This window comes from Crassostrea angulata, chromosome 1 (genome assembly GCF_025612915.1).
Source record: "Crassostrea angulata isolate pt1a10 chromosome 1, ASM2561291v2, whole genome shotgun sequence".
Lineage (NCBI taxonomy): Eukaryota > Metazoa > Mollusca > Bivalvia > Ostreida > Ostreidae > Magallana > Magallana angulata.
Genome location: NC_069111.1, coordinates 45,885,839 through 45,900,762, shown reverse-complemented (window position 1 = coordinate 45,900,762; position 14,924 = coordinate 45,885,839). Strand labels below are relative to the sequence as shown.

Sequence of the window (14,924 nt, the reverse complement as noted above, 5' to 3'; positions counted from 1 at the left end):
TCTGGTGTCTTTCTGAGTTAAATTTAAAAATAGGGACGTGACATGTGGCTTAAGTTTACGAAAGGCTTAGTTTTAACCTTTTTGGAAGTGGATTTTCATCAACTCTCCTATGCAGTTACTCTGGCAAACCGAAAATGAAACAGTGTTTGGGCCAAATCACAAATCAGCATCGCTGACAACATAAAGTTCTAATCGATAAATTCGATGTAGTCTATTCTAAAGACTTGTTTCCAAGGAAACTTATCCATAGATACCTCGTAAATTGTCAGATTTTAAATGGTACGAACCATTTAAATATTAATTGTAGTTGGACATTGTATGTATTCCTACGCCAGAGTTCAATATAGTCTTGTTCAACCAGACGCTCGACTGTCTCCGTAAATCTCCGACAAGCACAGACTCTCTCGCTTGTCGGATATTAACGAAGAAATCCGAACGTCGATCTGGTTGAACGAGAATAGAAATCAATATTGCCTGAATCCATGCAATTTCTCAGAACTATTTCGATTACTGATACGTACAAAAGTAGTTTGATGAAATTAATTGTTTGAATATTACATAACAAGATGCATATGGGGTTTTCACGAGATTCCTGTCGGAAAATTTATATAATAAAATTATGCGTAATTCAAATAATATAGGAAAATACTTATCATTGCAAAAAAACAACAACAAAAACAGAAAAAACATATCGTTTATTTTAAAATAAATAATAACCGATAAAATCAACTCCCGTTAGTACTTCAGTACTTTGTTTGTTATTATTCCTGTTAAACACCGTAGGAATTTTAAATCTAATTGTTGATTTATTGATATTTTTTATTCATAACTACTATTTTGAAATGTACGTTACCAAATTCAATCTGTTTAAATTGTATCTTACATGTCTGCTATGACTTGCAAAGCAATTGTGATACTTCAAAATATTGCAAATTAGAAAACATGGACATGAAAAAGCCGAAATTTATTGATTTATTCCAACTACGCTGATTATGAAATGTACATTACAATTATACATTGAAATTGTCCATAAACATATGAAACGTATATAAATGTCAAAAAAAAAGTAAATGATACATGTACATATTAAGTTGCAATATCCATTCAAAACAAAATAATTCAAACTTGATCACCAAACGAAATGGCCATAAGAAAAATAAGAAGCCTTTTAAACATTTTGTTTATTTACTTAGATCACAAAATACACATTTATCAATAAAAAAAACTAGATGATAGTTTTCATTTGTGCAAAGAATGTTTTGTTGATTTAGTTGGACGTATGCATTGCTAACACAACAAGAGTCTTAAATTGTACCTGAATTATATAATTGTCTTACCTGTAGAATTCTTTAGTTGATTACAGTAGTAGTAACGTACATTTCCTCTACGTTATTTTGAAAAAAAATACACTCTTTTCAACATCCTTTTTGGAGAGCATATAAATTGTTGTTAAATAACCAAAGTTACCTATACATGTAATAAGAAGTTTTACCTGTAGAATTCTTTTGTTAATTACAGTAGTAGTAACGTACATTTCCTCTACGTTTTTTGAAAAAAAAATACACTCTTTTCAATTTATTCCTGAGAATTAAATTATCAAGGGTTTTGATATCAATTGCGTATACTGCAAGTATATTTTATATAACGTTTCTAGTCCATTTGTCAATATAAATACTTGAACCCAAATACCTGACAGTGTACCAGTTCTCCGCTTTTAAATTTCCTGAATCCAAAACATATACACATATAGTTGTTTTCAGTTTAGCACTCATTTGCATATGACAGCTATGTAAAAGGATGTGCAAGGTCTATTAAAAAACTACTAATTAAAAAAAATCGCGGCAAAAATATTTGTTTTTCATCATTGAATTTTTTTTTAATTAATGAGTCCATTCATACAATGGCAATTTTATTGAGTTAACTTATCATTACAAACCAATACTTAATCATAGAACTACGCGTACAGTAAAAATCTAAATAAATGCTTAAAATTGCGCTATGCGTACAGTATGAAATACTGACAACTGATATTCTGAGGAATTTTTCTACTTAAGGTCACTCTACAGGTCATATTATTCTCTTGAGGTATATATCTACCTCTACATGTCCCCTATTCTGTCGTAATGATTGTTTTTCGTACATAGTAATCATTTCAATTTTTGAATGTGACCCTGATTGTCAAAAAGTTCATTGAAAATCTTGTTGCAAAAGGAATAACACCTTTTAAACTTGTGGCAGTTTATTACCATAACGTACTGAGTTGTTAAGGAAATTTTTTTACATCCATTTATCAATTCATTTGATTAAAATCAGAGCTACCTCTTCTATTTGTTTAATATTCGCTTCGACAAACAGCGCTACCCAAAACTGAACACTTCCGTTCCTACACTGCACATTTAGTATATTCATTTTTATAAAGGGATCGTAGAATCAGTAAGGCGGTATATAAAGTTCCTTCCGTGATCTTGTCTTAAAATTTTTGACTTAATCTTTATAAGACACTTTAACAATTTAGATAGAGTTTCTTTTGTGATCATCTCTTTAATTATTGGACTTCTTCTTTATTGGACACTTTAAACATTTTGTTTAGACGTCATTTGTTTGAAGAAACTACGAGAGAGAGAGAGGGGGGGTACATTTCATTTGTAATTCACTAAAATTTTATCGTTTAAGTAATGTACATTGTGATAGAATCCAACAAAGCAGTTTCACTCGGAGTCCACGTACTAGACCTTTCAATCAAATCAGCCCGCGAGCTGCACCACGTGCTCTTTCCATGAAAAAGTTTTTCAAGTCCGAGGAACATAGAAACACGGCATAATTCGGCCAATAACGTCCCTTATTCTTTAATTATATCTTTAATCATTAATCTAATCAATTATAGCATAAACAAAATATGTAATGAAATGTTGACTTCTATGTGTAAAAGATAGACTTTTTGTAATCCATCTTTAACTACATTTTAGATATACAATGCAGACAACATGACGCTACATATATTGATGCCAAAAATTATCACTGTTTTATGGTGGCAAATCAAATATATGTCGACATGCAAGATAAATATGTTGACATGCAAGATAGTTATGTCAACATGCAACAATACTACGTTGACATGCAAGAAAATTGCAATCAAATGTGAATTTCAAAAATTCTCAAATATCGCCCACATGTGACACTTAAACACTGTATTTCTAATGTCAATAAAAATCCTCAATGGTATAAACAAAAATGCACGAACAAAAAAAACGTCGAATCACTCTAGGTTGTATGCCAAAAAATGAACAATAAAATAAAAGCAACTTAATACCGAAATGTACATGCACCGCAATATACTCAGAAAATAAAGGATGGTATACATGTAAGATTCATAAAATATAAAAAAAACAATTGAACATGGTTACATTTTCATAGTTTCATTCACTGACTCTCCTTTATTTACAATGGACTGGCTTTTATGAACAATCACTTGAGAAGACTTTTGTTTCTCAACCTTTTTCGTCTCATAATTTTTGGAGGCTATAAGGTCTACCGGAGGATTGTGTGGCGTGCGAATTCACCGCAGTTGTGTTCCGAACAACATGAAGATTATCGCTTGGAAAAGCTGGCACATCACATCGATTTGTGGCATTCCAGTTTTGGTCACCATGTTTATTAAATCTATCTGCTGTTGCAAAAGTATCGTAAGAAGTTGAAATTTCCAATAAACCTTGATTTTTCAAAGTATGGTAGGGATCACCGTTTACGTTTTCATTTTCACGTGAAATCCCGCGAAATCTTGACGTGTTATGATTAATTTCTGTCCCAGCATGCAGCTCACTTATATTTGTGTTGTCACTGGATGTTTTGGTTCGTTGTGGTGGTACTCTACAGCTATTTGATAGATTAACAAACCAAGCATAAAATTTTATATATATATATTTGGTTACCAATATCTGACGTTTTAAACTGAATCATTTAAAACGTTCAATGTCATCTCATTTAAATAATATTTGGAAAAGTAGTAAAACGTTATTTTGTAATTCTCAGAATGCATTTTCTATAGACCGATTATTTATGTTACAGAACATGCTAGACATCATGATCATTCTAAAGTTTAGAAAAAATCTTACCACTTCAAGCACAGGATTGCTACACACACAATCACAGTCATTAGATGAGATCCACCAAGTGCAATGACCAAATACAACAATAAATTACAACTTTCTCTATTAAAAGAAAAATCTGGCACCGATTCACTGTCATTGTGCACTTGTTTGCAACTACTAGTATTCTTTAGTCCTGCAAGGAGAAAAGTGGATTTGAAGATCCTGATTTATTTTAAAACCAATACCTTTCAATATTAAAATATTTTGATTGATTTTCGTAATTGCAGATTGTTATGCCAGTAACATGCATATATCTTTTTTAATAAATTGTTTTAACCTCATCATGATCTTTATAAAGCCACCGACAGATTCGAATAACGATCTAACTTTTTTTTTCTCAGTTTGTCCGCGTGTAAGAATCATTATACGAATTCAGTGAACTTCTGATATCTTTTTCCCAGCGCATGATTGTAGCAAAAATATAATCAAATTTTAAAGTTTTATGTACGCTGTACAAAGATGGGTTTATCTCGTTTATGTTTATGCAATGTTGATTTCCCGATTATTTTAGCGATGTTTCTATGGAAAGGCGTACAATATTTGTTAACAAAACAAACTTCACATTAAAGGGTAGGCATTTATTTTACAAATCTTTATGATTTTTGTTCTGAAGTCCATTGACTTTAGTGAGAAAAATATTACATATGTAGCTCCCGTTAGATAAGTTTCTGGCGGCCGCCATATAATTATCTAACACGCCAATTACAGATAGTTTTTAAGGCCTTTGGTTAAACCTGATGTTTGAAAACAATAGCAGGCGTATGTCTTTGTAAAGTTTCCCAAAACAATGTTCAAATCAAGCGCATGCGTATATCCAATTAATTATCTGATGGTCGTCAGATATTTATTAGGCGGCAACCAGAAATAATCTTGAGGCTGCCAGATATTATGTGGCGACTGCAGGATAAATTATGTGACGGTCGCCATTAAATATATATGCCAGAAACTTACCCGACGACGACGTAAGTTTGTATGACTTTGTAATAATGCCTAATAAGTAAGGACTGAATAAACCTAATCAATCTGATGGATAAACAAATTATGTTTCGTTTGGTTCACACACTTAAGACTCATGAACTCAGAACCTAGTTAACCATCCATCATTCGGCAAATTTCGTCTGTTTCCGTCTATAAAGTACGAACCGTCCGTGTCATACACGATCATGAACCCTCCATGTATTTTTTATGCAACTTACTAACTGACAAAAACGAAAATTTAAGAACATTACTAATTCTTAAAGAACATTTTCTGATTGCCAATATCAAGAACTAATGCAATTATCAAATATTCAAATATAGATTTTTTTCAACGGGGCGGGGATTTGTAATCATTTTTATAATGTTTTAACTGTGAATAATCCCCCAAAGTAAGATAAATTCATGTAAATTAATACTTGAAATAAGATACACGAATATTTATTCTAAACTAAGCACATGTTACTTTGCTAGAATCGGAGCTATGTTTCTTCCTCAGCACAATATACACAAGGAACAATTTTAGGATTTTGTGCTTAAAAACAAAAAATAGCAAAAACTCTTTTACCATGTATAATATTCCTCAACTCTGGATATAAAATTCCTGCAAAATTTCTAAAAATCTAGTATCGGTACATTTACAAAAAGTATATAGGAAATTGCGATTTTCTGCACATCGAAACAAACTATGAAAAAAACCACATGCTGTTTATTTCATTTGCATGAGTTTGATAGAAATAAATGTACCTGCATATAATTATGTCAATTTATAGTATATGTCTTAGATTATGTACATATAGACATGGTATTATATTTATAATCAAAATGGTGGTATGATATATGAACTACTGGTGTTAATTGGTCTAACGCTAGCCTATGGACGACGGTTGCTAAATTTTCTAAAACAAGTGATAAAAAAATAAAGTTATCATTTATTACCAAAACATAATCTATAATAAGTAACTGTCGCAAACATATAAGCCTTAGCTACCTCACTTCATCAAGACTTATACTTTCTAAGAAACTATGTCACAAGATAGTGATTGCTTTGATTTGTTTAACTGTTTGTATTAATCGATTACTTTGTATATTATTTAGCTTAGTGGTAAAAGTATCAGGCTTGTAGACCGCGGATCCAGAGTTCGCCTGAGGCTCTTGTTCATATTTACTGTGGTAAATTTTTGAAAATCAACGAGTAATATGTTTCTTATGCATCATGCTATCTATCATTATCAATTTTCTGCTGATTTGAGAGACTATTTCAAGGTGTAGTGAGCCACCTTCATGGCTTGGAGAAGGATTTAAGGGGTTTTTTTACACAAAAATTCCGTCTGATCTCGTTTGCTTGTTTTTCCAGAAGAGGCTGTGTTTGAAATACACAAGAGTCTTTTACAATAGCTACAATAGTCATGGCATTGACTCACTGTCAATTAAAAACTGTTTATTATGGATTAGTCAACGACCCGAGCAATGGCACTTGACAATTAAAACGTTAAACTAACCTTCTTTCAAATACTATTTCTCTTTTCAAGCAACAAAAACAAGTCCATGTAACATACACAGAAACGTCGTGGGTTTTTTTTCACTATCCACGATGGTTTAAAGGATTAACACACGACAGACCAGTCCGAGGATATGCGCACGATGCGATTGGATTGATTTAATCACGATGGGAAAGATACGCGGTTTTAACGCCAAAAATCGTATAACAAATTTCTCGATTTACCTGAGTTAACCAAAAGACATAGAAGAGTATTTTTACAAAAAAGGTCACTTCTCTGTATTTTGAGACGGCTCCTAAAATTACAAAGTTGGGTAAATTTTCATTCTAAAAATTGCAGGTAAACCAAAGCCTGCGTTGGCTACACATTCATGTGGTTGGGTTTGATAGTTTTCAATCTATTGTTAAAAATTATTTAATAACAAATTCATAACTTGCATAATACTATAAAAGGTAAAGAAATTTTTTAATGTAGCTTTACACATAAGAAACCGAAGTCGGTCTCCTTAAATTAATACTTAACTTTTTCTGTTCGAATTTTGTAATGCAACATTGCAAAAGGAAATAATTTAATTCTGGTTGTAACGCGCTTTCTGATTGGCTAAAAAATTATTTTATATCGTATAAAGAATGTTGCCTACGTCATAGTAAGACTAACGTCAAAAACGTATCAATACGCCTGACGTTTCGTTTGAATTTTGTACAAATGTACGTCATTTTAAAGGTCAAATGACCGTTTTTATCTACAATGAAGAGTAAAAAAAATTAAATTATAAGCAATGAATTCAATATTTATTAGTTTTATACGATATAAAATGGTTTGAAACAGTTTACGCTTTTTTATAAACCGCTTCGCGGTTTATAAAGCGTAAACTGCCCCAAACTATTTTATATCGTATAAAACAAATAAATATTAAATTCATTCCTTAATTAAAACATGTTTTCAATTTTCTCTCGAATTTATGCTTCATGTCATGTTTCTCCTTTGCTTTTATCTTACGATGCTGAATTCTACTTTTTCTTGATTGTTGGCCGATTTATACAGTGTTGTACTATTACCTACATGTATTATAGATCTATTCATGGGAATTTCGAAACTATATGCTGTCTGAGGCAAAAATGACATGTAGCATAGTACCTTTTGTTTATTCATACAATTAAAATGCAAAATTATTGATTTTGAGCACTATCGAAAAAATAATTTTATCTTCCAATTCCATTCAATCATATACTTTATTACTTACTTATGTTTGGGAGGCATCCAACATATGTATTGCAATATTCATCATTGGTACAGTTACAGGTTTCTCTGCAAAGGGAACCATAGTTGGTACTTGGGCAAGCTGCCTCGCAGTTATCACCGCTGAATCCAATACAAGCTTAAAATAAAAAAAAAAAAAAACACACACATGTATCACATGGATATGAAATTGAGAGTAAATTTATTCAGACAACAAAAAGAATTGATATTAGATTCAAAACATCACAATAAGCTGAAACCATACATATCCACCATGGATATAAATTAATTTTAGTACATTGTGTCATAACCAGTTATCCAACCGTAACTTAAAGTAAAACTTCCAGGTTAAGTTAAGAGGGGTCATCCCTTTTATCTTGATATCAAATAAAAGGTCTCGTAAATATAAAAACATTTTGTTCAACAAGTGTTCAGGAATTTTTTAGCGTACTAAAGATATCTGAACAAATGTGTTTTAGTGGCCGACAACCAACAAATTTTTTTTAGGAAGCATATTGTTGAAAACATTAATCTAATCTTTTTTGGTCTACAATGCTTATCAAAATATTTCTCCTATTTTAGATATTAAAGATCAAAGTTTTGGACTTCTGGCTCCTTGAAACCTCTAATTACGTACAACATATGACTTAAAATTAGGTAAGGTACTGTATAGATAAAAAGATGTACAATGAACATTTTTGCTTCTATAATTAATAACAATTTTTTATTAATCAAAGAGTTAGTGCAAAAATACTTTAAAGCATTCCTGGCCCCTAATTTGAGGGGTCAGCCCCTTTTTCATGTAATCAAATGAAAGTCCTAGTAAAACTGAATAACTTTTGCCTTAAATGTCTTATCAAAATATTTACACATTAAAAGCTAGGGCAGAAAATGTGCGAAAATTTTGTGAAAAAATTTTTTAGCTCGGGCGAGCTTCGACGCCTTGCGCATTTTTAAAAATATAAAATATATAGGATCATCTACAAACAGTCATCTTCTATCCCTGAAAGCTTCCCGTTTCTATCACAATTAAATTTTGAGAAGTTACGTGGACAAAATGGTCTTTTCATGCAAATCGGTCGAGAAGTTCACGAGAAAAATAAAAAAACAAAAATAAACTAGAGCAAAGCTCGTTGCAAAGCAACGAGTGGGTCTTCTATCAATGTCGAAAGTCAAGCTAGAAGTTCCTTTAAGAAACCTTAGTTCTTAAACCAATAAACATAAGTAACTTAAACAGAAAAAAATCAAATTATTCTAGGTACGAGTTTATAAAATCTGAATGATTTTAAGTACGAATTATAAAAAACCTTTTCAATTTCAAGAACAGCTAAGCAAATACAAATCCGAATGTGTTCAAGTAGGAATAAACAATATTCGAGTTATTTTAGGTTAGAGTTAATTTCACTTTGAATATAACACTTTTTTCTTAACCAAGAATACGGAATCAAAATTTCGCGAAAAATGAATTTTAAAACCCCTATGACTATGTAATGCATCTTCTGATTTTAAAACGGATTTAAGTTTTATATTAACCTCAATAGGCTCTTTTAAGATTAGTGACAAATTATTGCTCAAAAAAGTTATCATTAAAAGTTTTTGTAGCCCTACTGGGCCCTAATTTGAGGGGTCAGCCCCTTTCTCTTGATATCAAATGAAAGGTCTCGCAAATATAAAACATATTTTTTTCACAAATTGTGAGCCGTTCTAGAGATATCCGAACAACTGTGTTTAAGGGGCCGACCCTTCAACTCCTTACCGGGGCCAACAACAAAAAATTTCAATGTATCACATTGTTTAGAACATTATTCTGGGCAACCTTTTCTTCTACAATGCTTATCAAAATATTTCCCTTTTCCTAGACATTTATGATCAGAGTTTTGGACTTCTATCCCCTTGAAACCCCTAATTACGTAACATATGACTATGGTATGGTACTGTATAGATAAACAGCGGTTTAATGAACATTTTTTCTTCTATAAAAACAAATTATTGTTTAGTAAAGAGTTATTATAAGAAGACTTTAGAGCCCTTTTGGCCCCTAATTCGAGTTGCCTGCTCCTTTCTCTTGATATCAAATGAAAGGCCGTGGAAGTTATTGCAACTTTTGCCTTACATAATTTAACAAAAGATTTGTACATTAAAAGATATCGCAAAAGGTGCGAAAATTTCGTGAAATAATTGGTGCCATTGCGTGTATTCTACTTTAGGATATACTTTAAATCATCTACAGTTATTCATCTTCAATTCGCTTTTTATTACGATAAGTTTCGGAGGAGTTGTGTGGACAACATCACCAGTAAAAAATCATAAACTCTTACTCCGGAAGTGACGTCATCAGCTCAAAATTTTAAAATGTCGAGTAATGACAATGGCTTATCGGTCCTGAAAATTTAGTGGAAATCGGTTGAATAGTTTTTGAGACATAACGCTCTAAAAAAAGTCAGAAATGTGTAATTATAATAGAGAAGAAGAATCCTAAGAAAGACAGAAGTGTTTCCGTTTCCAACAAAAGACCCTCAAAATAATAATAAAGAAAAGAAACAATAGAATAACAAGAGGGTCTTCCGTCGCGGAAGACCCTTATAATAAATAAACAGAATTTTAAGGCATCCTAGTCCAAAAAGCGATTGTTATAGTGGATTTTTGTTGAGATAAAGAACAAAAAATTACTAGAACTTCCATCCGCTCAATGGTTTTCGTTATGTCGCCTAGCAATGGAAGTGGATGGAAGTGCTAATTTTAATTAGATTGGCCTACACCTGTGTTTCAATCACGGAAAGTACCCATTCCTCAAAAATAGATACAGGTACCTGTCGCAATACCTAGATACTGATTTTATAATGGTGTCTGTAGCCATTGATTTGTCATAATTTCAAGTAAGGCCTAAAAAAAAAAATAGGTTTGTTTCCGCTTTCAGGCTGAAAAAAATTAGGGTCGGTCGGTCGGCTTTTTTTTTTTTTAAATCTTTTTTTTTTCCCTCTCCATCTGTTCAATTGTGCATATTAAACCATTTATCTATTAAACTGGGTAAGATAAAAAAAAACAAGTATTTGTTGTCATTGTTTAAATGATGTGATGAACTTTTTCCCCGGCTGGTGGGAACATTTCTCGAGCTCAACTGCCACGACATGTGCTGCCATTTGTAAATAACAAACATCTACACAACACTGATGACATCTCAATAAGTTCTAACATGTAAACGGTGTGACCGTTAGACCGAGCGCAGATTTAAGACGGTGCAGTTTGATTTTTGTAGAATAAAATTTATTTGAAACGCACACAGTAGGATCCGCCTGTTTGCCTATTCAAATCATTAGCCGAAGTTTAACTAAACGTCGCGTGCTCAGTCTACATTATGACGTCATATTTTAGACGTAAAACGTTCAAGTTTTGTCTTCGGAAATAGCCGAAGAGAGTTACGTTATTCCGAACTTTTATTTTATTTCTTCTTTCATTGTCCATCAATTTAATTCATATGAATGCCGCTGTAATAAAATTAAATACTTTATTCGGTATCTAAAAGATCAGTTAATTGACCTTAATATTTTATTTTCCATCTGATAATTTGATAAGACATACATAGAACAAGTCGTGTTTCTTGATTAAAGCACTATTGAAAATTATCTGGTTTCCCTTTTAATTTCTTTTAATTCGAATTACCTTCTATTGAAACACTGGAACGTATTTAATCGAGTTTAGGGGCAACAAACATCGATAAGTACCGATCAATCAATGATCGAACTAACTTTTTAAAAACAAAATGGCTGCCAAGATGGCGGCGCCCAGGGCTGGAAGAAATTTTTTTTGGCCTTAGTACCCCTGATTCAACTTTCACTTTTCACTGATTTTCTTATATATACGTGTTACCATTAATCCTCGCTTCGCGAGACGGGCTTCGCTATTTTTCTCATGGTTAAAATGAAAAGAATTTTTTTTCAAGATTCTTAATGGACTTGACCCAGCGATTGCAACATCAAATAGACCTAGGCATTACCACTAGGCCACACATAAGACCACGTTAAACCAAAATTAATTCAACGTGAACGTGTATAACAATACCTGTAATTTAAAAACACAATTTTAATCAAATTTATTTGGTTAAACGTGGTTCAAATAGCAAAACATCAACTTTATATTGCTTACTAGCTATTTTCCAATATATACCTAACAAACCTGAAGATTTTATTGGTGTCGTGTAAACTAAAAAAAGACTCTTTAAACCTGGTTACGGTGTGATTTGCGTTTCTTTGAACACATTTTAACTGGAAATTGTATTATAAAATGTCTGATGTTTGCAAAAGTGCTATGATGTAGAAGAAATAATGGGAGAAGGTGCTACACTTCTTTAATTTGATAAAACTTATAAAAGAACTAGACTATGACCCGTGCGTGCATAGGTTGACCAGTGTTGACATTGCATATCGGACAATTACGAAATACGTACATCGACACACCTTATTATTGACATTTACATAACAAAGCTATAAGCCTACAATAATGCTATTAATTTCACTACACTTTCCTTAGTTTGAATAATCTAACTGTGTCTCGGGAAAGGCCCTCACCACAGTTAGAATGCCTTCCATATACCCGTAATGTAGCAGAAAATTGCAGAAAAGCTCCGGAACAATTAACGAGAGAGTTAATGAAGTAGCCTTTAATTTAACAGTCAAATTCATCACAACAAACCTTTTTGAGGCTGCAAATACATTAACCTTTCAACTAAAAATTTTATTCCATTGAATACCTTTTTACCAACGTACACGTATTTTCTTTGTAAAACTGGGTCCGTAGGACATTATTCATTTTTACGATAAAGCATATTCTATCTTCACTATCCTAACAAATATAATGTAACTTTTTTGCATGTAATCAAATATTTTTTTTGTCTTCACGAAGACAAAAGTATATAAGTACTTAGTTAAAATGTATATTTTTTATTTAATTATATATACTTTCTCTCATAAGAAATCATTAATATATATGAACAGAATGTATAGTAAAAATCTAATGAAAATTTACCCGTATTTGTATTATCATTTCTGAGTTTATTCATGCAGATGTGATATTGTGGAAACATAAACAAAAGATCCCGTTAGCGTGAATGTATTGCGCAAGCGCAGGATTGTAAAATCCAAAAAATTCAGGTGATTTCAGGGATTATTTAGGAATCTTCGTTGATTATTAATTAGCGAAGCTCAACTGAGAAAAAATAAAAACAATTTGGTAATCTTCAAGTGCCAATAATGTTTAAAATATATAAAACAATAGACAATATTCTTCTGATTTCTCGGTATTAAAGACCAAAAATTCGAGTCTATTATTTTAATATAGTAGTATAGAAAAATGACCAATGACTAAGTATTTGGAGGCTTCAATGTCAATTACAAGTTCTCAACCCTGACCTATCTCTATCACACTCCATCCTAGCCTGATTATTCATGAATTATTTATTGAATATAAAGACGGACTCGAACAACTTATTTATCCGCGAAGCTAAAGTATGGGGTGTGGGGTTGGAGTGGGTGGGTGCCTCCGCTGTATTAAGTTCACATAGTTTAATTTCAAAAGGTAGGCCTCGGACACCCCCCCCCCCCCCCCCGCAGAAAATAAAAATATCCCTCAGACATCCCATTGTAAAATTCTGGATCTGCGCATGTTAAATGTTTATTATGAATATGTTATTAAGAATTTAAAAACAATGATGATGAATGATAATGATGATGATGAGAACTCTTACCTGTACAATTTCCGTCTATCTTTCTGTATCCAGAACAACATCTGTCTGAGTCACTATATGTTGAAAACATGAAATAGCCATATATTTAGCCTAAGTCATACTCTGTACCGAGCTTTTGCTTCCACCACCTTTTGCTTGATATTTTGATAATCATAAATACCATTGTGCTCAAACTAGGTTCATCCACAAATATGAAAAAGGTCGAGATTATCTGTTTTGAAACAAACGCACCCTCTACCGCTTCGGGTCTCAATACACAACCCAAAATAGAGAGTCTTTGGGGATTTTGCATTGGATCAGCTATGGAATAGCGCAGATGATAACGTTGAACATTGTGTGTGGTATTCCGAATAGTTTCGAATGGAGAAAAGATGTAAACAGTTTCCATTATAAATCTCCGTAAGGAATCTTTTTTCGTTCCTGTGAACTTTTATGAGTGAAAAATGAAAATGTGTCAATAGAGATACATTTTCCCTTTTATCGATCACAAAATTAATATATTTCTTTCACAGGTATGTATTTTTGTATAAAAAAAAAATTATCAAAAAGTGATGGAAGCAATAACTTGGGACAGACTATAGTAAGTAGAGTACAGGTTCGGTAGATATTTACAACAGAGATTGAATAAACTTCTTCGTTAACTTACTTTCCTCTGGGACATACACTTTCTTGTCCTTTGCAACCAATGATCCAGAGTAAAGAAATCCAATACAGACACAGTGTCGTGTTTACAGCCATCGCGCTCCCCAGTGTGGTGTAGCAGTACTTGAGCTGTGACTCGACTACTCGCTATTTCCTTACTTAAAAATAAAACGATCAGATTTCGCCGGTATTTAAGCGTTCACGACTGTCAGATAAACAATCACTTGGATAACAACCATAATCTTTAATTCCTGTTAATATTAAAACACTTTCTTTTTATCAGTTGTTTTTTTAAAAGAAGGTTATAAGACCACCCGCGTTAAATATTTTCAATTCCTTTTCCTTTTAAATGAATGTTGATTTCATAAAGATTAATAAACAGAGTTCTTTACTTTAAAATTTCAATCCAGGAAGGAATTATAAAGTACGAACGTTCGAAAATACATTCTTGAGTGTCAAATAGAGAGTGTAGAAAAACATCGGTCTCATTTTGTCTAATCTTAAGTTATTATGCGATGTTCTTTCAGTTTCCTTATATTTTATTTTTTCCAAAAAAAATTCATTCTTTTAATGTTAACGTTGCAACAACAAGTTTCATATTTTATAATGCACTTATTATTATATTGAGTTCTTATTAAACTATTATACTTGTATACAATGTAACGTAAGCATAATTGA

General features: G+C 32.1%; 1 protein-coding gene across 1 annotated transcript; it reads right to left on the bottom strand.

Annotated features, from left to right (window-relative positions):
* Nucleotides 1–699: 699 nt before the first annotated feature.
* On the bottom strand, nt 700–14,646 carry LOC128158424 (multiple epidermal growth factor-like domains protein 10). The gene is made up of 5 exons (XM_052821245.1): nt 14,251–14,646; nt 13,605–13,657; nt 7,869–8,003; nt 4,113–4,281; nt 700–3,873 (listed from the first exon to the last, which is right to left on the bottom strand). Exons 1-5 carry the CDS (start codon nt 14,340–14,342, stop codon nt 3,504–3,506), a joined length of 819 nt encoding a protein of 272 aa, XP_052677205.1. The 5' UTR covers nt 14,343–14,646; the 3' UTR covers nt 700–3,503.
* Nucleotides 14,647–14,924: the final 278 nt, after the last annotated feature.

Excerpts from the sequence above, each read along its gene's own strand:
- LOC128158424 (XM_052821245.1), bottom strand. The coding sequence starts at position 14,342 with ATGGCTGTAAACACGACACTGTGTCTGTATTGGATTTCTTTACTCTGG. Across the intron at positions 4,282-7,868 it reads TGGATGCCTCCCAAACATAA|GACTAAAGAATACTAGTAGT; the intron begins GTAAGTAATAAA and ends TTCTCCTTGCAG. Across the intron at positions 3,874-4,112 it reads GCAATCCTGTGCTTGAAGTG|CTGTAGAGTACCACCACAAC; the intron begins GTAAGATTTTTT and ends TCTATCAAATAG.